General features: G+C 34.8%; 1 protein-coding gene across 7 annotated transcripts in view; it reads right to left on the bottom strand.

The window, feature by feature from the left end:
• Positions 1 to 21827, bottom strand: part of LOC118280562 (protein pangolin, isoforms A/H/I/S) — a 149641-nt gene extending 127814 nt beyond the window's left edge. For 2 of the 7 annotated variants that reach the window (XM_035600644.2, XM_035600645.2), the window contains exons 1-2: positions 21503 to 21814; positions 212 to 705 (exon numbers count right to left, since the gene is read on the bottom strand). In XM_035600644.2, coding sequence (XP_035456537.1) covers positions 212 to 379 — 168 coding nt within the window. In that variant the 5' untranslated portion in view covers positions 380 to 705; positions 21503 to 21814. Of the gene's footprint in view, positions 1 to 211; positions 706 to 21502 lie in introns of all 7 variants that reach the window. The other 5 variants (XM_035600648.2, XM_035600643.2, XM_035600647.2 and 2 more) reach the window with 5 other exon arrangements.
• Between the last annotated feature and the right edge of the window lie 1595 nt (positions 21828 to 23422).

The raw sequence follows: 23422 nt of genomic DNA, 5'->3' as shown, positions 1-23422 counted from the left end.
CCCAATCAACGGCTTTATGACGTGATCGTTGTCCAATCAAAGCCGCTTACCGATGAGGCGGGAAAGTTGACAGTTCTAGATTCGAAGTTTAGATTTTTTTAAATGTGATGGACTGGCTGTTAATGCTCTTATAAAGTAGTTCCAATACCAAAAAAGTTAACAAACAAAAGTGGATCTTAGCTCAAAAATAATAAAGTTGAATGTCACTTACCTCACTTTCGGTCCAATCGATTAGACTGGACTTTTCTTCCAGTAAGTTCTCGGAACTCCGCTTCTCGTCTTCTCCGTCGCCCTCGTCTTTGAAAACCTTGACCTCATCAGTGGAGCCCAGGTCGTCGCCGCCCGAGCTCGCCGCCGAACTCGAATGAGCATGCGGCATCTTCACGAACCCAACGCCCCAACTTCCATTATCCCATCCTCTGACACCTACAACCTATCCACTATCTGTCATCCATGACCACTCACTGTACCGCCATGTTGTTTGTTCCAAATTCAAACTTCACGGTCCTTCGCACCGGATTTTGACATTTGTTTGTTCAGTCTATGGGTAATGTTTTTTTTTTCTGCACTTAATTCGTAACTAATTTAGGCGATTGTTTGTTTTTTTTTAACTAAACTAAAATGAGATCACAGATAACTTTTGTCAGGTTAAACTTAAAATGCCTAAGGTTGAGGTGTTCCGTTATATTTTGTGTTGGATTGCATCTGTAAAGAAGAAAAGGGTTCATTAGTGACATTTGAATAGCCGAAGCATGGTGCAGGGTTTGTAATCAAGGTCTAGGTTGAATTATGATGCCATACAATTTAGAAGCAGTAAGCTGCTAATTACTGGTAGATTTGAGTTTGTACAAACATACGTGTTTCTGTGTGGGTTTTCTTATTGCTAGGTACTTAAGGTCGATATTGGTGTTGGCAAAATAAGCGATAGGTTGGCAACAATTGTGGCTGTATCGTCGTGTGACACATCTTTTAGGTCAAGCTCCTTGTCAAGTGGACGTCAACAAGCACTCTTGGCTTGGAGCCAAGTGACGCTAAGAAAACTCTTCGGGAAATATTGAGTAAGGAACAATTCGCGTAAATATGTATATTTTGTTATATTTTATCATGTTCAGGTAACACTAAAGTGTGAACAAAGGCGTGAGGATGTTTTTAAACAGAAAATAACCTCTCATTCTTATCTATGACAATGTAAAGTTTTAAGCTAGCCCTATTGTTAATCTGGGGTTTAGGGATCCACTGGTACTACTGGGAACTTCCGAAAATCAAAAAAAAAGTAATAATACTTTGTTAACCACAGCTGTTTAGCCCACAGCAGATAATAACTTCAGTCAACACTATAAGAATCAAAATCGCATGACTAAATATTGATTTGTATCGAATAAAAACCTTCAGATCGTCCGTCGAAGTGACGTGTGATTATGATCGTTATTTACACGATCGCTTGAACTTTGAGGTTATCTCTAACGTGACTCAAACGTGGGTATCAGGCTTAGATCGTCGTAAAAATAGCAGCCATTGTCTACTTTAAATGTGCGGATTCCGTGGGGATTAAGTGTGGTGATTATTGAGATTTTATTAAAGGACAGACGTGTTGGTCTCCTATTTTGTGCTTTGAAATTTTCGATATGCGCATTTGGTGTCAATAAAATTATATTTACTTTACTGGTGATTAATAGTATTTACTTTTATGATGGATGCTAGGTTAGCCAAAAGTAAAAATTGTAAAGATTTGAAGACAATAGACAGAAAACAAACCAAATCAGTTAATTAAAATATCACAACAAAATTAAGACAATTCGCAAACCACGACTCTCGCGCAAGTTTTAATCAAAAATCTTTCCAACCAGGATGCAGTAATGACAATGCGCTTGCGTTCCTATGCGGTCGCATTTGTCAGGTATGTATAATGTAAGGTGTGAAGCGTTATGAATAATGGCGGCGGACACGCCTCGGTTGAGCTATGCATGACAATACGGATAGGGTTACAAACCAAATAGAAAGAATATGTATAATATGACAACTACTACATATTTGCTTAGTTGTTCAAGATAGCAGATGTTTTTGATATTGTTGCTGATGGCGCTAGTGAGACTTTTGGTCTTATGCATGATACAAAAGCTTTAACGAGGAGTAGAAGGAGGGTAGGGAGGCCTTTGCCCTGTAGTGGGACGATCTTGGCTAAAATCTAAATCTAAATCATGATACAAATAGTTGTCAAACTTTGATGCGGAAGTAAGTCAAAGTCAAAATTATTGATTTCAAAAGGACCAGGAAGGCACTTTTGAACGTTAAAGCAAATATAATAATATTATAAATGACTGTCGTTCAGTCCTCTAGTGAAGCTATTTGCTCGTTCCTAAGTGGAGAAGAACGAGCAAGAAACTTCATTATGTTACTCTTTTTCAATCAGATTCACAATATATCAGAGAGAGAATCACAAGAGAATCAGACTGTTAGTTGCGTGAATATATTTAACTATAGGTTGATGATGTCGCGAGGATTCTTCCACGGTAATCAAAGTTACTCAGACTTTCACTTTTTCAAACTCGTTTTCAGATTTTTGTGCAATTTTGAGCTGTATAGGTAATTTCATGAAGGTAGACATTCAAAAGGTCCCGTCTTGTTAGCATAAACAGTAATATTTATTGTAAGTACAGAATTTGTTAAATGGTCTGTTAAATTTTTGGTATAATACTGATCTTCTCTTCTAGATAATTTCTACGAATAAAATCAAAGTCCGATTCTTAACGTAATTATTCGAAAATTGGTCTCATTTTACGGTTGATTAATTTTACACGAGAAAAAAACTAAGATAAGATGCGTGTTGAGAAAAAGTTCATTGACCTCGAGGTCATAGCAGCTTTTATCTGTTTCATTAATCTGTTTTAATTACTTTATATTATACCTAGAATAACTAGAATTTATTTACATAGATGCTATCAAATAAATAATACTGAATTGTCTTGCTTAAGATTTGACATTTATGGCTTTAAATAAGAGTAGAGAAGAGAAGAAAATTCTATCTTAATATGGTCTTCCCGGAGCTGCGGACTGCCTGGCGGGTTACCGGGGCTCCAGCTCGAAAAGCAGGAGTAGGAACTGTGTGGTCTTTAGTCAATAAGAGTCTGTATCAGGATTTTTTTAGGTGTAATAGGTTAGGTTTAATAGGTGGCAAACTAGCAGACTGGTAAACTGATGATAAGCACCGCCAATGGACACCCGCAACACCAGAGGAGTCACATGTGCGTTGGTGCAGAATTGGGAGAAAATAACTTAATTCACCTTTAAAATATTAAATATATAGATGTGTTGGATCACGTATAACATTACATCAGTAGGAGCGTTACTTGGAAATAATATATCACATTGTTTATTTATATTTTATCAGCAAGTACCTGAACCCATTTTTTTATCGCTCCACATGACATTCGCACAGATAGTGCCCGTTTGTTTTATCAGATCATATTTTCGAAACTTAGTACTTTTATACATCGTATTATTTTACGAACATTGCTATGCCATCGAATGGACAGGATTAGGATTTAGATTAGTCTAGAATAGGTTACCATACTATGAAATTGGGAATGTCATATGATCTTCAAACCGTTCGAAAATAAATGGCAGTCAATCTGTGTGAGGATTAGTAGCCAAATCTGGTACTCATCAGTAGATATTCAGATGTTTCCAAGTTCCTTCAAGTGGGGTAGTTCCTTTCTGATGGAAAGCAGTAAGTTAGTTGCTGTAAACATAAGGATAACTGCAATATAAAGGGTCCCGGTCACTTGTTACTTGTCCTAAAGGACAGATAGAGAGAAGTCTTGAAGAACGCTCTCCAAGTAGATCTGTATAACAATGTAAGTCGATCACATAGCAAAAATATTGGTTCAGAACACATGATGAGCTGAAGCTACCACCAAAAATGAGCTCACCAACCACGACAGACGTTAAAATAAGCCCGTACTCCGTACTTAATGGTCGATATCATTTTATATTCCACAATTAGCCACACATGAGTGTGGGAGATAAAAATAAACAGTTAAATATGAGCTATCTCCGTGCGACTAAGATGAATTGCGCTTTAAAAATAATACTGACAGATTTCTGTTCGCAGATTCCCTTGAAAGACGGTTTTGTAATCTGGCCAGCCCGGATTTTGTGAAGTAGTTTGTCCGAATGAGTATGTGTTACTACTGTTTTTCTGTCGTCAACGTAGTAACTACTATGTATTGCGTTTAAAATTAATACATTAGTGATGACTAACAATGTTGTAATAAGACCCCATTTTTTGTAAGAAGTACGTACGTTGAAATAACATTATTAAGCTGAGCCACTCTTTAAAATCTTGATCGAAAAGATGCAGAGATGGTTTCTCATTTAACTAGTTTCAATAAGGTTTTTAAAAGAATAGAGACTAGAGTTTTGCATTTATGATTTATGTAAAGTATTCTATTCTTTTATGTTTTTGTCGTAAGCGATACAATATGTCGGCACAATATGTCGATTTTGATGGTCGTCTTTTTTCACCATCTCTTAACAAAAATCTAGGGTTTTTGGAACAGAACACTTAGGGTAGAACTTGGAGAAAAGCTACATTTTAAGCTTCCTACATTCCAAGCTAGATTTCTAGTCAAATCTATTCAGTGCATCGCAGGATTCTAGATCAAATACGTAAACCCTACTTATCATTCAATTCAATTCAAATATACTGTATTTTATCGTGAAATTTAAATTTTACTATACTTTACAAATAGTAGTAGTTATATAAAGTAGGACTGCCTTTATATGCTTGAGTGTTCGCAAGAGGTCTTGGGTTCAGCACCCGGGTCGAGCAAAGCAAATCTCGGAACCTAGTTAATTGAACTGACCCACTGACTATAGAATTGTGCCCAGTGTATGGCAATAGACTCTCTGTTCAGACAGATGATTTTATTTTCAATCGCATAGAGATGCGCTGTGCTACGTTGCTGTGTATCCGTTTGGCTTCCACCAATCATATTCATTGCTACACATAGCTTTGCACTGGTGGAAACGGATTCAACTAAGATAATTATGTTCTTATTATGAAAAGATGCGTGTTATGGATGCGGGCTACGAATGTGTGCTATGGATGGCTTCCCTACTATAGATAGATCACGTTCTCGAGCTGCGCATCTTCCCCTCACAGCTACTTTCATAGCACATCTTACTCGCACAGTTACATAGCTTAGTATCAGTGGAATCGGTCACATAGATTCAGAACTTAGCTATTATATTCTCGCAGCATAGCTATATAGCACATCTCTGGTGGAAAACCCATAACAGAAATACCCAAATGATTTGACTTTGACGCCTGTTTTGTGATGAGAGTAATGGTCACCCATCTACAATCTCACCGCAGTAAGCATTCACGGAATCTCTGTAAATTAATGAGATGAAAAACACAGTATTTTATCTGAAAAACTACTTCAAAAGATTGTTTGGACATTTTAAAATGTTTTTTTAAACACTAATTATGATAAGTTATCGTTGTCTCATGGCAAACTCGATTAATTAATTAGTTTTTTGATTAAAGTAAACAAACGGACAGACGGACGGTAGCGTTTTGTTGTTTTTTGAAGATTATTTATATATTTGATCATAGTCGTTTGTTTTGATGTTAGTGTTGTACTAGTAATAATGTAAGCTGTGGTTTCTTTTTTAGTTTATAGTTTCTTTTTTTTAACCGACTTCTCAAAAAGGAGGAAGTTCTTAATTCGGCCGATTTGTTTATTTTTCTCTATGTACACCGATTACGTTGATTTTTATAGACCGATTTGCGAAATTTTGTATACAGATAGGGTATGAGCTGACTTGGGTGATAGGATACTTTTTATCCCACGAGAACGCGGGCGAAGTCGCTGACAAAAACTAGATTTTACTCATCTATATGATAATAAATAACGTGAGATTTTTTATACATTGACGTGTTAAATTATGATCTTAAAAAACTAAAATTAGTTAGTTAAAGATTAACAAAGTGTGAAGTCTAAATTATCAAAAAAAACTTGATAAACTGACAACAAAATTACACTTTGTATGTATTATAGTTAATTTGTTTCTGAATATTTAAAGTAAAGAATTACCTAGATATGCATTTAAATAATCTTTAATATCCATCTAAGGTTTAATAAGTAAAAAATCATTAATCTCTACTAACACCAAAGAGGTTAAGTTTGTTTGTCACTTCTTTACGTTTTATCTTCAATAAACAAATCTTCTTGATATTTTGCATACATAAGTAATACATAGGCTTATTTCAGAGTTAAGGAGAAGCATAGTTTAAATTCTCGCGGACAAAGCCGAGGGTAAAAGCCAGTTTATTATACAAGATGTTTGTAGAAACTAACTTTTTTATTATCCAGCTAGCAAATCAAGGTATCCTCAAGTTTTATATTGCATTTTCAACTTTATTACAAAGCTAATAAGAATGAATATCTACTAAATTGTAGGTATATGTTAAGTCTACAAAATACTTAATAGTTCACATTTTTCAAGTCAGAAACGGAAACATTATCGATTGATTTATTCAACTGAGGAACTACTAGCGATCCCCTCAAACATTTTTTTGCAAACCAATCAATCTACCGTGCCTAATACATTACACAAACATGTTTTGACCAATTACTCGATACTTTATGAAAAATTCATATATTCCGTAGCGATTCTAATCGATTCTCGAGTCGATATTGCGCGGTACGATAATCGACGACTCGCATTCATTAGTGCGCCTGTACACAATGCAAACATTACGGCTTATGTAGATGTGGTCTGATTGTTGACAATATTTTATGTGTGTGCGTTCAACAATGTGCCTTAGCGTACAAGGAAATATTTTAATACTTTCTTAGCCATACATACGCCTGTGTTTAGCTTACAATGAACGAACTGATTTGTAAAAGCTGGCGAATGACGTCACTCAGCGCAACAGACGCAAATTGTTCCTTATTCAAAAAGTTTGATTCTATGTCGCCAGCTGTTTTTTTTTATTGTTTTCGAATTTCGAATTGTTTTATTCATCGAATTTAATGAACGTCATTATCAAATATCGCTATTTATAACCTAACCTCAAAAACGTAACTGATTTCGCGGCAATTTTATTGTTTTAACAATTAGAAATAATTATTAGCAAGACATCGACAGAACAAATAAACCTTTCCATCATTCTCTGAACACATAAAATGGCAGAAACATGCAATTTCACGTTCGAAAACAAGACAAAACGTAAAGAATTAACAACAGAGGAGAGAATATTAAGAATATATAAATCCTATAGTAATAAAATGGGCAACTAAATGCAATTTCAACAAAAGACTGTCAGTAAATAGGTTATCCCACCCAAAACATAAATGTGAAAGGATGCCAAGTTCGATAATATTGGAATGCTTCGCCTATAAAAGAAGTGAGATCTAAATAAGTACCAAGTTCCATACACAGACCTCAGTTAAAAATGATATAACAAGTTGGCAAGTTTTCACACACTTTGTTATAAACCTACTAAACGCAATGAGTCAAGTAAATAATTTTCTATTAAAACTTGCCAAGTTATATCATTTTTAACTGAGGTCTGTGTATGGAACTTGGTACTTATTTAGATCTCACTTCTTTTATAGGCGAAGCATTCCAATATTATCGAACTTGGCATCCTTTCACATTTATGTTTTGGGTGGGATTTCATTTATTTTTGTAAGGTTTATTTTCTTTTTTTCTTATTTTACTTTACTTTGACTAAATACAAACCTTCGTAACGAATTTTAAGTCGGTACGACCATTGGAAGATATAGATATTTTTTTGTTTTAGTTCCTTAGGGGTATGAATTTACACCTTCATTATTTTTAAAACCGACTCACACTTGGCCATTTTCAGATTTTTTCCTTTACCTTGACCTAAAGACCTACCTCCATGCCAAATTTCAAGTCAATACGACTATTGGAAGTGGTCTAGGTTTTTGATGAGTGAGTCAGTCAGTGAGTGTATAGTAAAAATAGCGATTTTCTGACGTCAATATCTCAAGATCTACAATAGGTACATTAATGAAATTTTGTATTTTAGATAAGTAAGTAGATCTCAATAGATACTAGAAATTTCATATTCGTAGATAAAATAGATTTTGAGTTATAGGTGGGTCGAACTTGGCCCGAAATGGTTCGTGTAATATAACCCACGGCCGGTGTGTCGGTTTTTTTGCTCGAACTTGGCGGACACACTGCCGTGTGTCTAGATAAACCGCAGTTAACTGTTAAACTGAGAATAGTAACTCGATTCTTGTAATGGGATCCTGTTTAGGTATCGTTTTTATGTTGTGTTTTACGATTTCGCTATGTGAAACCATCTTGCAGAGTTTGAGTGTCGCTGAGGCGCGGCGCGGCTACGATCGTTCTTTTGCCCGCACACGTACATTTCACGATGTTTCCGACCTGTTTGTTGTTGGTTATTTTACTTTAAAATAATGTGTTATGTGTTATGTTAGATGGGGAATCAAATGTGATTATCGATGTACTTTTGTGATGTAAGAAAAAAAAACTTTTGTTTATTTTATTATATACTTTACGGGGCTCTCAAAATAAAAAGCTTTGGAAGCGGCCTAAAAGTATTTTTGTTGGAATTAAAAACGTATGGAATCATACAAATAAGTTCTGTTACATTTAAGAAACGCTAAAATTGTTAAGTTTTCTAAATAATTCTTCCTGATATTTTAGTATTTATTAACTAACAGTAGTCTCATAATTTATCTGTAGCCTTAGTTTATTTTACGTTGAACAAGATCGAAACGAGACCGTTTTCAGCGCTGATTGGCCAGCTCAACAGAACCAACCAATCACAGCAAAACAAACTCGTACTAAGCCCCCTGTACTACACAAACCACAACAAATTAATTTCCAATTTTGATAAAACATGACTTATCATAACATAATGACAAATGTAATTACGGAAAAAATATCATAATTATCTTAATTATAAAAAAAACCTGAGAGTAATTTTAAAAACTATTAAGTAGTTACTTACGTAAGTTATAAAAACGAAAAATCTTACGGAGTTTGTTAGTTAATGACATTTGACCAAACTAGTTTTGTTACAATTGGTTGGTTTTTGTTACGTTTTATAGTCAAAACGTACGTCATAGTAATATTATAACTAATTAACAATGGTTAAAACAACAATTATACATAAATAAAGGATTACTTTTTTATACTTAAGTAATAATGAATTAATTCTTAATATACTCAAATTTTTGGAGCTGCGGACTACCGGGGCTGCGGCTCGTAAAGCAGGAGTATTAACGGGGTGGTTTTTAGTCAGTAAGAGTCTGACACTCCCTCTCGCCTCACCCAAAGCGAGAGAAATCATTGGATGATATTCCCATTTCAAAAAAAGCTCACTAATAACTGTCTCACCTAAATTTTGGGACAGAAGCAAGTTCTATTCGGCTAAAATACTAGCTTGGTACGAACTGAACATAATACCTATGGACTCTACACATAATCTACTCCACGTTTCAAGCCAGGCACAAGACGTGTTTCAAAGTAGTTAATATGCAAATATCACAACCAGTACCAACAATGTGTTCAAGCATTGAAACTGAGATGTGTTTATGAATATTTCTTTTGAAATTATTGTGATTACTTTCCAAGTACCTACCTAACTATAGAGCGTTTTAAATATCGTCGGCTTATTGCAAGAAATCATTAACTGCAAAAAAATCATTTAATACATTTTTGTCTATAGTGGACTTATTTTGACACATTCTACAAATTTCATCAACGTAGTTATATTTAAGATAATATGGACAAATCAACAACCAATAAATTCCTAATTCAAACTAAAATACCGTTTATCTCGGAAAAGCTGAATAGTTATTATGCTAGTGTCAATTTGGAGTTCGTTGCAGCCAATGTTTTAAACTTTTTTTTAAGAACATGCGTTCTTATGGCGGTTGTATCGGTTTTCGAGGGAAAATAATATTTGAATGATTCTGTTCGATGTTCAAATGTCGAATTGTGTTGTAAATGTTTTTAAATAAAGCATGATTTATACAAAAGTCAACCTTAATATTTGTCTTTTAGAATTCAGATTTGAACTTCTAAAGAATTAAAAATTAGAATATACAAAAATTAGTTTTAATAATTTGTGTCACAGCAAAATGGTTGTAAGAGAGTAAGGTTTAAGGTTATTATTAGTAGGAGGGACATTAGTCATGAGTGAGTCGGACACATTAATGAAACCGAGAGACATCCCGCAGATGCGATCTTGCGATTTGTTGAGTAATTGTACGACTGGACGTATTCATATGTCTTTCATACATTCAATTAGTCCAATACCTATTTATTCATACAGACAAACGCATTTCTCAACAACATACGCATAGAAAATATCTAATAGGTAATTTGTAGAAAAAAATAACCGCTGTAACAACATTTTTTCAATTAAAAACCTTATTACAATAATTTATGGCTCATAATTACAAAAAACATTGTACTAATTCAACCCATAAATTCGTTAAACATAAATAAATTATTAAAAAGATAACATCATAATGCTAATCAGAATTCCATATTTAAAATAAGAACCACGGGCAGAGAACACGTGTTTTTTTTTTAAAGAAAGCATCGACACTGGCATGCGTTTAGTATCACGTTACAAATTCGTCACATTCTTTGCTCCTTGTCTCTGACATGCGGCCATTTTGGCTTGACCTGTGTTCTTTTGTACGTAGTTTTAATGTCAGAAGCCATCTTTAAATGGTCGTGTGCAGCCCTAATTTCATATGAATACAGTAGCATGTGGCAGCGTCAAGTTACAACGATGGGTCACGTAGAAACGATTATTAAAAAATAGTGGACAATGAATAAGATGGTTGACTTGAAGGATCATTGGACACTCGGAGAATTACCATGCGATGAACGGCCATGTCGAGACTACTAACGCACTTATTACATAAGATTCTGTGGGAACAAAAATAATTCCTTTGAAGTTTTCTATAAAATAAAATCATAAAACTAGAGGAAATGTTATCTTTGGATCTGTCAGTGCGCAATAAAAACTGATATTTGATATACGGTGGGTCGTAAAATTCTACACAGGTTACTGGTAATAGGTAAGTCGAACTAATCGAGATGTATGACGGCGTTAAATACATATTTAAGTAATGGTTAGTGGCTATTTACCATTTACAAATTGCGTTCTGTATTTTTTTTTGGTTTATGTATATATTATACAACAGGTTCGATCTCTATATACTTGAAGCCTGTCTCGTTATTCATACATTTATTTATAAGAATATAGCAGAGGTGAAATGGGTATAACCATTATGATTTATAGTTATCGCAGATATTTTCAAAATCATAAATCTAAAAGCCTTGATAGTTAGTCCAGGACATTTCTTTTTTTTATTAATATTTGAACACTAAGCCAAAGTCAAAGTTATTTATTTATTGCAACTAGACCGAGAAGACACTTTTGAACGGCAAAGTAAATATTATAATATTAAAAAAATATCCGTCTGTCGATCAGTCCTCTAGTGAAGCGATTTGCTCGTTCTGAAGTGTAGATTCCTAGATAGAAAACAATCACATAAAATTGAAGAAAAACGCGTAGAAAATCCTAAAAAAAGTGACGTAGGTACCTAAATATTAAATAATTATCGAATGTAAACCGTCAAGCCGGTTATGAATATTTTTATTTACACAGCCAAGTGTGAGTTCACAATAGCGATTATTTCATTAGGCATACACGCTGTCGTTATGGCTGGCCACACGTACATTTTATAATATCATTACTAAGCATAGATTTCTACTTAAGGAAGTAAAACTGTGTGAATATTGAGAACTAGGTGTTTTTATTATACATAGTTCAATAATTGGCTTGATAAAAATAATGAGGGCTTGTAGCTAGCTTTATTTGTTTACTTAGAAAAGTTAAAGATTATTGCAGTAGTTACAAAACTAGTAAAATCTTATTATTGAGAACATAAATCTTACAAAAGTTCATTCTTATTCACATTAAAAAAATACTTTAAAACTGAAAATTATTCTTACACTATCGCACACCCTTTATAATAAAAAAAAATACAACTAATCAACTACCACATCACATCACCTTTAAATCAAATGTCACCTACATCACAACACTGCCCAAAAAAGAAAACTCTCCAAAGTTTTCCTAAGAACAATAATGTCCGTCGAACAAAATACCTACGCTTTTCCGTATAATAATACCTACAGTTTTCCGTATTATACCTACTTCGGTGGCGACCGCCTACTTCACTATTAACCTTCGTGCCGCCTTTGACCATTGGTGGTCGGGCCAACCACTGCCCACTATTGTTTTTTCCTTCTAATCACATGTGTTTAACGGTCGATAGCTGACTTTATTTCATTTAGAACGTGCATCGTAAGTTTATGAATAAAATGGCGCCTAAAAATTGACAGTTGACGTTTGCGTTTAGTTTTTGCAAAATGATTTAAAAAATTTTTTGACTATTTAATTTTATTTTAATTAACTAATTGACAGTTGACGTTTGCGTTTAGTTTTAAAGTGATGTAAAAATTTTTGGTTGTTTTTATTTTTGATTCATAACGGGGTAAGTAGAGACAGCAACATAAAGGTTGGTTTTTTATTTTAAGGGCTAGGCAGATGCGTACTTAACATAGTTAATAAAATAAACGATGTTTTTTTTATTAATTTTCTTTTTATAGGTTACAACTTAATTTCCATTTCAATACATTAGGCATAAATACTCCAGTTATTATATTTATTAACTAAGTATATTGCTTTTAAACGGTTGTGCAAAAAAGTATTATCTTAAAAAGTTATTAACAGTTTCAGATGGTTATTTTTACACACGTTTTTACTTCAGTGTTTTACATTTTTATTACTAGCTTTTAATTGCATTTATCATTAAATAAAGTCATTAATACAAAGTATAAACTAGACTTTTATTTTTTAAAACGAAATTAAACTATAAGGAAAGAACCTACCTACCAAGAAAATATGACGATATTATAACTACTTAATAATGTATGTATGTGCGTATTCTATTAGTCATTTTATAATTATAAATATACTTTACTTAGTTAAATATTGTTCTAAAAAGCAAGGATTAGACATAACCTGTTTGGAAAAATATAACTTACGTTGAAACTTAATAACTTGAAACTTAGCTGATGGTAATAATTGGAAACTCACCGTATCCGATTACCTACCTACCTACAAGGGGTTAAATAACGATATTGTCATCAAAATATATAATGAACATACCTACTTCTAGTTATTTACTTACTTTTTTCTATACTAGGTATTTATTTAATGTTGCTGCATTAACTAGTAATCGTAAGTAGTTATATGTCATTTCGGAGCTGAAGACTACCTAACGGGTTTACCGGGTCTCCGGCTCGAAAAGGTTAAGAACGGGGTGGTTTTTAGTCAGTAAGAGTCTGACACTCCCTCTCACCTCGCCCAAAGCGGGAGAAGTCATTGGATGATATTCCCGCCTTAAAAAAGTATATTTGTCATCAATAAATGCTTTATTTCAGACACGGATTTGGAATTACGCGTTATTATATCCGATTTTAGGTTTTTATAGTAAAGTTATAAGTTGCTTGGAACAACATTTTGGGCAGTGAGAAATAGCTACGGGTAAAACCACGTGGTATTTGTTATAGCGCAAAAAATGCCAGCAAGGAAGTACACTACTTCCCAGAATCAAGCCCGTAAAAGCAGAAAAAAAAAAGAAATGGACAACAACAAAATAGAAACGCAAACTCTACATTATTTTCAAACCGATTCATAGTCAAATTTTTATATACACAATATTTATTTTTGACGCAAAAACCAAACGTTAGAACAAAGGGTAATAAATAATAACACATAAAATTTAATGGTGTCCCAAGAAACAATGGCTGCCATTTTCACTTTTTTTGTTTCGTCCTTGTGATCCGTTAAGTCATAGGCGAGGCAAGATGGCAGGTAGACTCGCCTTGAATGAAGCCTTGTTTGGACTGTTTAGTGCCCTAACTACATAAATGTAAGTGGAATTATCATTTTAAACATTGCAACATTTAATGACGGTCTTCTAGACCAATTTTCGCACAAGAACTAGTTATACCCCGCATCGCATTGAGCGGTTGACGTTTTATAACCCTTTTTTTTAATTGAGAAAAACTTGTTTATACTATATTCTATGTAATTATATAACTTCGCATTTATTTTTCCTTACGGGACAGTAAATAGAGTCTGGTACACCCATGGAAGTTATGTTATTAGTCGTCCCATGTATTAAAGGGCAAGTTTATAGCCATAAACGGGGGAATAAAGTCTGAACAACCACTTAAATGAGACCATAGCATATTCTTCCATCGTATTTAAAGTCGTATAATAAAACAGCTAATCGCAAATTCCTAAATCCGGCCTGAATTGGCGAGCCCCGTCAATTCACACCACATTTGTTAGCGGCCTATTAAACCCAGTACCGGTAGCCAATTACCGTGCTCTTCAAGCCTGGACCCTCGTAGACACCCAGGGGTAACTCGGCCGAATGTAAAACACTTTTATTATACCCTTTTCGGTCGAAAGAACAGACCTCTTGAAATTGGCTGTCGTAAAAACGCTAAACAGCATTGCGCCCGCGGCTACACTCTTGGTTTTTTGTTTTGATGAATCGTTTTGTAATTAAATCATTTATCAGATGAATTGTTAGGCACACCACATGATTAGTCAGCTTTTATTTACAAAGACGACATGAGATTTTCATTGGGTTTTTAGTTATAAAAATCAATTTTTAATAAATTACACCGTCGCCATATTTTCTGCCGTTTTACCGCTATTATTAAGCGCAATTACACATTTCGTTACGGTCTTATCATCAAAAACGGTAAGTTCCTTGCATTTTGACACATACATTAATATCGTAAAAGATAATTCGAATGGAAAAAACTAAAAAACACCACTGGACACAGTCCAAACAGTATTTTTTTGGGAGATTTCTATAGAAGGATCTTGGATAATGGTCCCTCTGGGGTTTAGGTTAGGGTTTAGTTTTAAGTGTCCGTTTCGTTGCTTAGGGAACCGGTTACAAAGGAGATGTGCGTGAGCTTGTTGGGAAAAACGATTATTATTGTGCTTATACGAGAGTATAATGCGTCGGAATTCGGAGGGTTGACTGCGCCTAAGTAATTGGTAAGTCAAAAGGAACTTTTTGCTTTGGCCGGACAAAACTTTGGCAATACTCGTCGAAAATTAAAAAAGAAGTTGGCGTGTGGTTTGTGGAATTATTAATTTTATGGCTTAGTATAGATTAGTTGTGGTAGACGTGTTAAGTCAATAATAATGAGAATGTGAAACACTATTTTAACAATAGTTTTACATGGGACACATTTAAAAAATACGGACAGAGACATACTGCCGTACTCAGAGACATTTAATAATTACTTAAACTATTCTTTAGTAACGATTTTGTACTAAAAACAATTGCTAAGGTCTGGGTTAAGTAATCATTAAATGTCTCTGAGTGCGGCATATAGACAACGAAATGATTATAACGTGTTGACATTACAAATAAAAGGTATAAAAGAAACACGTGTAATTGGCTACAAAAAAATTACTATGAAAGAGCGAGAGGTCGTTAACAGTTTGTGAATGAAAGAGAAGGATTAACAAAGCTGATTATTTGTTTGAAGAATGAATAGTGTAAGCATTCGTGGTTGAATATTATAGTTATTATAATAATTTGGTTTCTCTTAGTTCTCAATTAGTTTTTCTAATATAGATTTGTAGTCTAAAGGGTGCAAAAACATATCCGGAGCTGCGGACTACCTAGCGGGTTTACCGGGGCTTCGGCTCGAAAATCAGGAGTAGGAACGGGGTGGTTTTTAGTCAGTAAGAGTCTGACACTCCCTCTAGTCATGGCATGATTTCCCCCTTAAAAGAAAGGGTGCAAAAAAATATATTCAATTTTAACAAATGTTTTAAATGTTTCCTAGACAAAACGCGTTGACGAATCAACAATAGTTTAGTTTAAAAAAAAGCCCAAACCGATATTTTTAACCTTTTATCACCGACGTAGATATTAAATTACTGTATAGTAACCATTATTTTTAAATAAATATCCTCCGTACAGTATTCATTGACCAACCAGTTTCGATTCGCTGCCATTTTTTCGCAAACACTATTATCGGCCGGGATTATCGTTATGGGACCTGCCCAATTTACATTTTAAGTAAGTAAGGTATATTCTGGTAGGCAGAAGATTACGATAAAAACAATTTCTGATTATAAATAAGTAGGCTTAATCTTCTATTTTAAGATTATTCCCTAAATCCGGATTTGCACGCAACTTTCCGCACAATAATGCACGGTAATTTGGATTATCGACGGATTATTCAATAATAATCAGATTTTTAAGTATAATTTGTAAATTGAACCACAAATTGGAAGAAGGGGATTAGCAATTAATCCAAAAAAACAAGTGATTTCTTTTTTCGAACGCACTATTTACGTCAATTGGATTATAAAAGTGTAAAAATATCAATGATATGTAAAAAAATGGCGCTTATTTCCTTTCCTGCAATTGGTGGTTCAATAATTACAGAAAACACTTGCCAGTTTTAAAAATGTTAATAATAAAACAAGTGTAACAGGACACGGATTCACCCTTGACGAAAAAAATTGGGTGTTTCCATTTTCATCCCACGTTTTCATCCCAGGAGTTAAAAATAATAATAATTATTCCGCTTTCAACCCGCAACAAAAATTGACTCCGTTTTCAACCCACGGCATAGTACATAACTGTTTAGTAACTTATGTACTTATGTAAGTAACGTTAGCAGACAAACAAACTTTGTTAGAAAAATCTTTATTCATAATTAACACAACTAAGTCTTTAGAATATTGATATCTAGAAAATCACAGATTCGTACTATTATCAATTCTACATTTTAAAAAAATCACAGATTGTAAGTATTATTCATCCTACATCCTACATCTGTGCTGCCCATGTCACCATGAATGACATATAGCTGCATAAATGGTCGTATGCAACATTTAAATGTTCCGTCTCCAAAACATTGCAAGTTTACTCATTCGACCTCTAGCTTCATGTGTAGCGAACGCAATTATTCTATTATTGCTATATTCGTAATCAAACAGTAAAAAATCTTTGAAGGTGTTCGGTATTTCTACTTCACTTTTGTTCTTAAATACTAATTTAGAAACATTTTGACTTCTGTTTCGGGCATCGAAAAATGCTGTTTTCACACTTGAGAACTTGGGGATTTCTTCTACTAAATCTAACCCTTGTTCTTTTATTAATAAAACTTCATTTTCGTAGATCTGTTGAATAGGGCGACCATCGGCAGATTTGACTTGTTCTTTTATTTTCTTCATCAAATTATAAGTATAAAAAGTTTAAATAGTTTAAGATTATTTTTCTGTCTGTACAAAAAAACAATTATAAACTGCAGTGGGTAGAAACCGGAATATATTTTAGGTAGAATACGGAAAAAATAACTATTATTATGATTGTGGGTCGAACACGGACTAAGATTTGGGTAGAAAACGGAATAAAATATTCGTGGGATGAAAACTTGGGATGAAAACGGAAACACCCAAAAAATTGGCGCGTACTTTAGTCATTACAATTTTAAACGAATCACTTTAAAAACATAAAATTGCACAATTTTGAACTTTATCACTTGGTTATAAGAGCAAGCGTTTGTTTTTGGAACGAATCCTTTTTTTCTTTATTTTTTGCGACACTTTGTAGAATCAGTCGTTTCTAGGAAGCGCTCATTACGGTCGCCGGGAGACAAAATTTATATCGTCACGGTTGATAACGCACGTATGCTTTATTTTTATTACTATTTTCCTCCTTAATTGCAGTAATTAACGAGAGAATTGTGATGAATTCTTATCTTTACGAACAGACCCGTGATTTGAGTGTGAAACTGCGATTAAAATCAGAAAGAAGAAAGCCGCAGCCATGATTTTTAGTAAGAGTATAGATTATATGCAGACCTCTTAGGGGAAAAATCATTTAGGGGGAAAATCATCTAATGATTTCTCTCGCCTTGGGTGAGGCGAGAGGGAGTGTCAGACTCTTACTGACTAAAAACTACCCCGATCCTACTCCTGCTTTTCGAGCCGGAGCCCCGGTAAACCCGCTAAGTAGTCCGCAGCTCCGGATCAGGCATCAGCCCTAAAATTATATCCAGCCTATCATTCTACTGTATACTTAGACCGACATTACATGACATATAACCTACATGCAGAGTGACAAAGAACGAATACGTGGTTCGTATTGTAATCATAATCGAGATTAACAGTCTACCATGAAATCTCACTCGATGACATGTCGAAATCAATTTGAATTCCAATGACAAACTATCCGAACGCAACGATTTGAATTCCGAAGATTGAAAATGAAGAAGACTCGCTGTATAGGCCGTAAAGGCTTTGTTTGTGTGGTTGGCACCATTGGGCCTAAAGTTTGTAGGGTAAAAGTACACATTAACTGTTATTGTTAGTCCTTTGTAAATTAAAATTAATTAGGGATTATTACTTTTATATTGAATTAAAAGAACGTTGTTGATTAAACTACCTACAATACATTTTACGCTGGATGTTTATAAATTTAAGTCCCGGAACTAGAGTTTACGCATGATTTCTTTATATTCCAAGTTCAATTACAAGAGTAAATAAATATTCTTGAATATACAGTATTATTTTATAACTACTAGATATATGTCTCTCAAAACTACGGAAGCGACATTTTATAACTAAGTTTTTTATTAGTTAGAAGTAAAGAAGTCTTACTGAAAACTTTATTTCATGGTGGTTTATATTAGTTGCACAGTGTATTTGTAAACGCATTCAGTATTCCGCGTGTGCCCAACGAACAACACGAGCGCATTAACATTCTCAACTCTCGCGCAGGTTCTCATAGCAAGCCGCACGCGTTTAATAGCTGTGTCTCTGTAAATGCGACTGGATTTTATTGTAAAAATATTGAGATTATTCTTTCAATTCAATTGAGGAAAATCCGAAATACAAACTCGTTACAAATTAGGAATATACTACAACTAGTAAAATATCTCAAAACGGTCAACGTTATCATTTAATTACTACTAATACTATCGCTATAATTATTTAGAAGTCGTTAACTAAACCATTAAACGCTAAATCAAAGATTTTATAGCGTATAGCGACATAACTAATGTAATGAATATTTTGAATATAACAACAAATAAAAATAATTAGATCTAATAATACTCGGCCGGCGTAGGAAATGTGATTATATGAATAATTCATTTGAGATAACGAACAAAATAAGACGATTGTTCGCTTCTGAGAATAAGTGCTCAGATCTGTTTCCCGCGCTGAAGTTTAAGAATACCGACGCGTCAAGCCGGTTAATTTTTATGATCCAGAATTCTAGCAATATTTAGGTTATATATATAAACCTAAATGACATAGAGCACCTAGCTTCACTGACAGACAGATTATTATATATTTCTTTATTTGTTGACGTTTCAAAAGTACCTAACTAAGTTTAATTGGAATAAATGATTTGACTTTTGACTTTTAAACTTACTACAGGCTTATTTTCAGTTCCCGTAACGAGAATCTGTACTTACATATAAAACAGCAACCATGAAAATGCATAAAAAAGCTTTTAAAACCTTGAAAAAAAAACGAAATTCGGTTTTCGGACTGGCCGCTCGCAACCCAGAGTTGTCGCGTTTAACTGCGCGCCATAAAAAAGAGAAAAAAAATTGAAATATATTTTTTCTTTAAAAAGAATAAAGGGGTTATAAATAATATTCTTTTTTTGCTCGCGACGCGGACGGTCACCGCGCTGAGAAATGGTTGGTCCGTTGGCGTTGGAGCATCGAAGATTTCGCCTGAATGAGACAAGGATTTGTTTAAAATATTTTTGGACCTTTAAAACCGGTTTTGTGATGATCTATTTATAATATGTAATTTAATTTTATTAAACATAGATCTAATGTAAGACTTCTTAAAGTAACGGCCGCGCAATAAAATCGATTAAGTTTAATAAGTTGAAAAACTTTAATAACATCGTAATGTGTATAATTTCGTTACAATAAACTATATCTTTACTAAGGACATCCCAAGTTTTTCATTAAGCAGGTGCGTTTGTGCACATTTGTAGGGCTATTTCGTTATTTATTGGGGTTCAGGAGATCATAAAAAATAAATGGCATTACAATTATCAACTTTGTTCCTCATGAGTTGTCATTTTAGTACAGCTATGAACATTTCAATAATTCCGCCGGACATTGCCAAGTTAATTAATAGTTTCCATAGAAGTTAGTTTATACCTAGAACGTAAGTAGATACCTACTTCATGTATCGTAGCCATATATGTACAAAAGGGAGGACTGCATTATAGTTAAAAACTCAAAAGCATTTAGCCATGTGTTGAGTTGCGATGAACGCGTTTTAATTCGTTGTTTATTTACTTTAGTCATGTTCTGTAATATACCTACTAAATTAGGTTCCTATCTTAGCCGAAACTATGATTAATTGTCTACATTTAGGTATCTCGGTAGTTATGAAATATTCTATGATTAAACGGAGATTAAAATCAATAAATAATTATTGTTGATAAAATAACTAGGTACCTTTAATGTATATTTTGTTTTTTCATAGAAAATTAAGCTTGTTATGTTTAAAAACAAAGTGAACCGGCTAAAATTTTATTGTATTTTATGGATAACTAGTGGTACTTTTACCTTATAAGTTTGTTAGGTTGGTATTATTGCAAACTTTCTTGAAGTGTAAGAAACAATTCACTTTTGAAATAGTTTACGAAGTATTTCACGCTCAATGTAATAAGTTTGGCAAGTGACGATGATAATACGTTTCAATCAGTACAAACCCAGCGAGTCTAGTGATTATATTTGTGTAGTAACATTTTATCTTTAACAACTGGAGGTGATTAGATGAGCATCGTACTTTATCAAGCATGTTTTTATTGCCTTTTTTATGACACAGGCATTTGCATTCAACCAATGGCTAGCGCGATGCAGTAAGTTAGCTTTACGAGCGTCAAACGTGAGATTTGAAAAGTGTGTAAGCAGAATGGCTCGCGTCCAGTCGAGACGGTCACAAGTGGATGCAAAGTTCACATTTCACGCGGCTCCATCGGTCCACCGTCACCGATAACGCATTAATTACGTTATAAATTACTCGACACACTTCCCGAGCACTGATAACACACCGCCGGCGCCAAATGCACATAAAACACCACAAGAAACGACGGATGTGACTAGAAAACGTTGACGCCAGCCCGTTCTGTATATGTAAACGAAAACAGCGGCGAGTAAATAGCTCGCCGCACGCCGCGGCCGAGCCGTACCGTCGCGAAATCTGTCACCGATTATAAAAATACACTAAACGATCTCAGTGGCGAAATTGCAGGCCACCGACCCCTCACTGATGGGCCATAATTAATCGGTCGGCACATACCTAAACACGACGTGCATTGCGCTGTCCACGCGCCTTCAAACTCCAAAACACGTCGGAAAACGCACACCGTTTGACACAACACGCACGTTACATACTCGTTATCACACACTGTTGTCGCTTGTTGCACTCGCGATGCACGTAATGTGGTACACTGGTCATTATTTTGTTTATCGCCGGCAGTTTTAGTCGTTGTCCGCGAGCGCGTGATACGGACCACAGCCGGCCGAGTGTCGCGAGTCTACTGCACACAACAATGGAGCGAGGCGCGCGCGAGAACGAGCCGCGCCGCACACTGGCGCACTCCCACTCACACAGGCGCACGGCCGCGTGCACCGACGCGCGCTTATAAAAAACCAACGATCGGTATGCAGACGTTCGGTTTGAGCAGGTCCTCGGCTTGACGCTGTTTTCGTCTGCGGTCCAGGGTTCCCGAACTACTTACAACACTCTCCACGTATTTTGTTTAACGGACAAACGATTTTTTTACTTAACAGGTGGATGAAATTAGAAAACTAGAAAAAGGTCTTTAAAAAATCAAGAAATATTGTCGCTTAAAAATACCACGTGATTTGGTTAATAAGTGTTTAGAATTCAGATATTATTATTAAGTTCTTTTTCTAATAGTTTGGTGCTAAATAATAAAAATACGTAGATAATAATGGTGTTAAGATAATAAACCAATTTAAATAACAGCGACGTATTATTTAACTTATAATAATTGTGTATTCACATACCTATTTGTGATTATGTACAATTTCCCTTGTACATAAAACATGGATATCGTAAAACCTATCTACTACAATCAAAAACATCAAACACCTTAATTTAAATTTGCAGTTAAAAAATAAATGTAAGGCAACACTGACGCAACAAAAATATTTAAATAAAATTTAAAAAACTACACTAATCCGGGGAGAAGTTCTCACATGGCAACATTAAAAACAAAAGAACGGCAGTCAGCGAACCTTGAGTGGGCAGGCGATACGATTCGAGCCTGCGCCCGAGTCAGCGCGCCATGTTGCCGGCGGGGGGAGCGAGACGCCGCTATACAGCGGAGCGTGGTTCTCGCTCGCACGCTTGTTAGCGTTATTGCGTGCCGTAACTATACTCGTCAGCGACTGTACCACACACCCACACGTACGCATTGTTATCTTACACAAAATTTATAACGAGCAAGTCGTATTCCGTCCCGGTCGCGGGCGCTCCTAAATTCTTTGCGGAAGGGGTTCATTTTTTTCTCATCTCGAATCCTTACGCCTCAGTTTCGCCAGAGGCTAAATAAAATTATAATGATTGTTAATGTTGATAGTTTGTTTTGTGTGATTCGGCTTGTTATTTTGGCAACACTGATAGTTTTGGCGGGCTTCGTTGTGAATGGTAGGCAACTATGAATGGAGTGATGGCGCGCGTTTAGTTTTAGTATAGTTTTAGTTTGGAGAATTTGTATGTGTTGCGTGTTGCGGAGATCTTGTGGTCGTATGTAAATGTGCGTGGGTCGCTTGATGCCTACTGTTTTCGATGCCTACTTATCCTTTCGTGTAGGTAGAACTGAGAAATGGCGGCCGGTAGGTATTTCGTTTGTTGAGATGTTTACTTACTACTATCATTGATTATTTTATAAGAACTTTGTGTGTAGTACTAGGATTAGTTGAATTTGTGAATTTCTTTTATGTATTTCTTGAATGATCACAGGGATTGTGGGGTTGGAAGATTTTGTACGGTACAAAAATAACTGCTTAGGGTTTTGAGTTGATTCAATTCAGTGTAGTATTTTGTGGTACATACCTTAACATTGGTTAAGGTCCTAAGGACCCGATGTAGCCGGTCCGATTCCGTGTGCGGGCCAACCTAGGTGTTATTGGAGGTTAGAAGTTTTTAACCGTTAAAAGTAGCTGGGAATTTAATTTTTATATGCTACAT

Source organism: Spodoptera frugiperda, chromosome 16, assembly GCF_023101765.2.
Source record: "Spodoptera frugiperda isolate SF20-4 chromosome 16, AGI-APGP_CSIRO_Sfru_2.0, whole genome shotgun sequence".
Classification (NCBI taxonomy): Eukaryota; Metazoa; Arthropoda; class Insecta; order Lepidoptera; family Noctuidae; genus Spodoptera; species Spodoptera frugiperda.
Note: the sequence above shows the minus strand (reverse complement) of the source record. Positions and strands in the feature narration are given on the sequence as shown.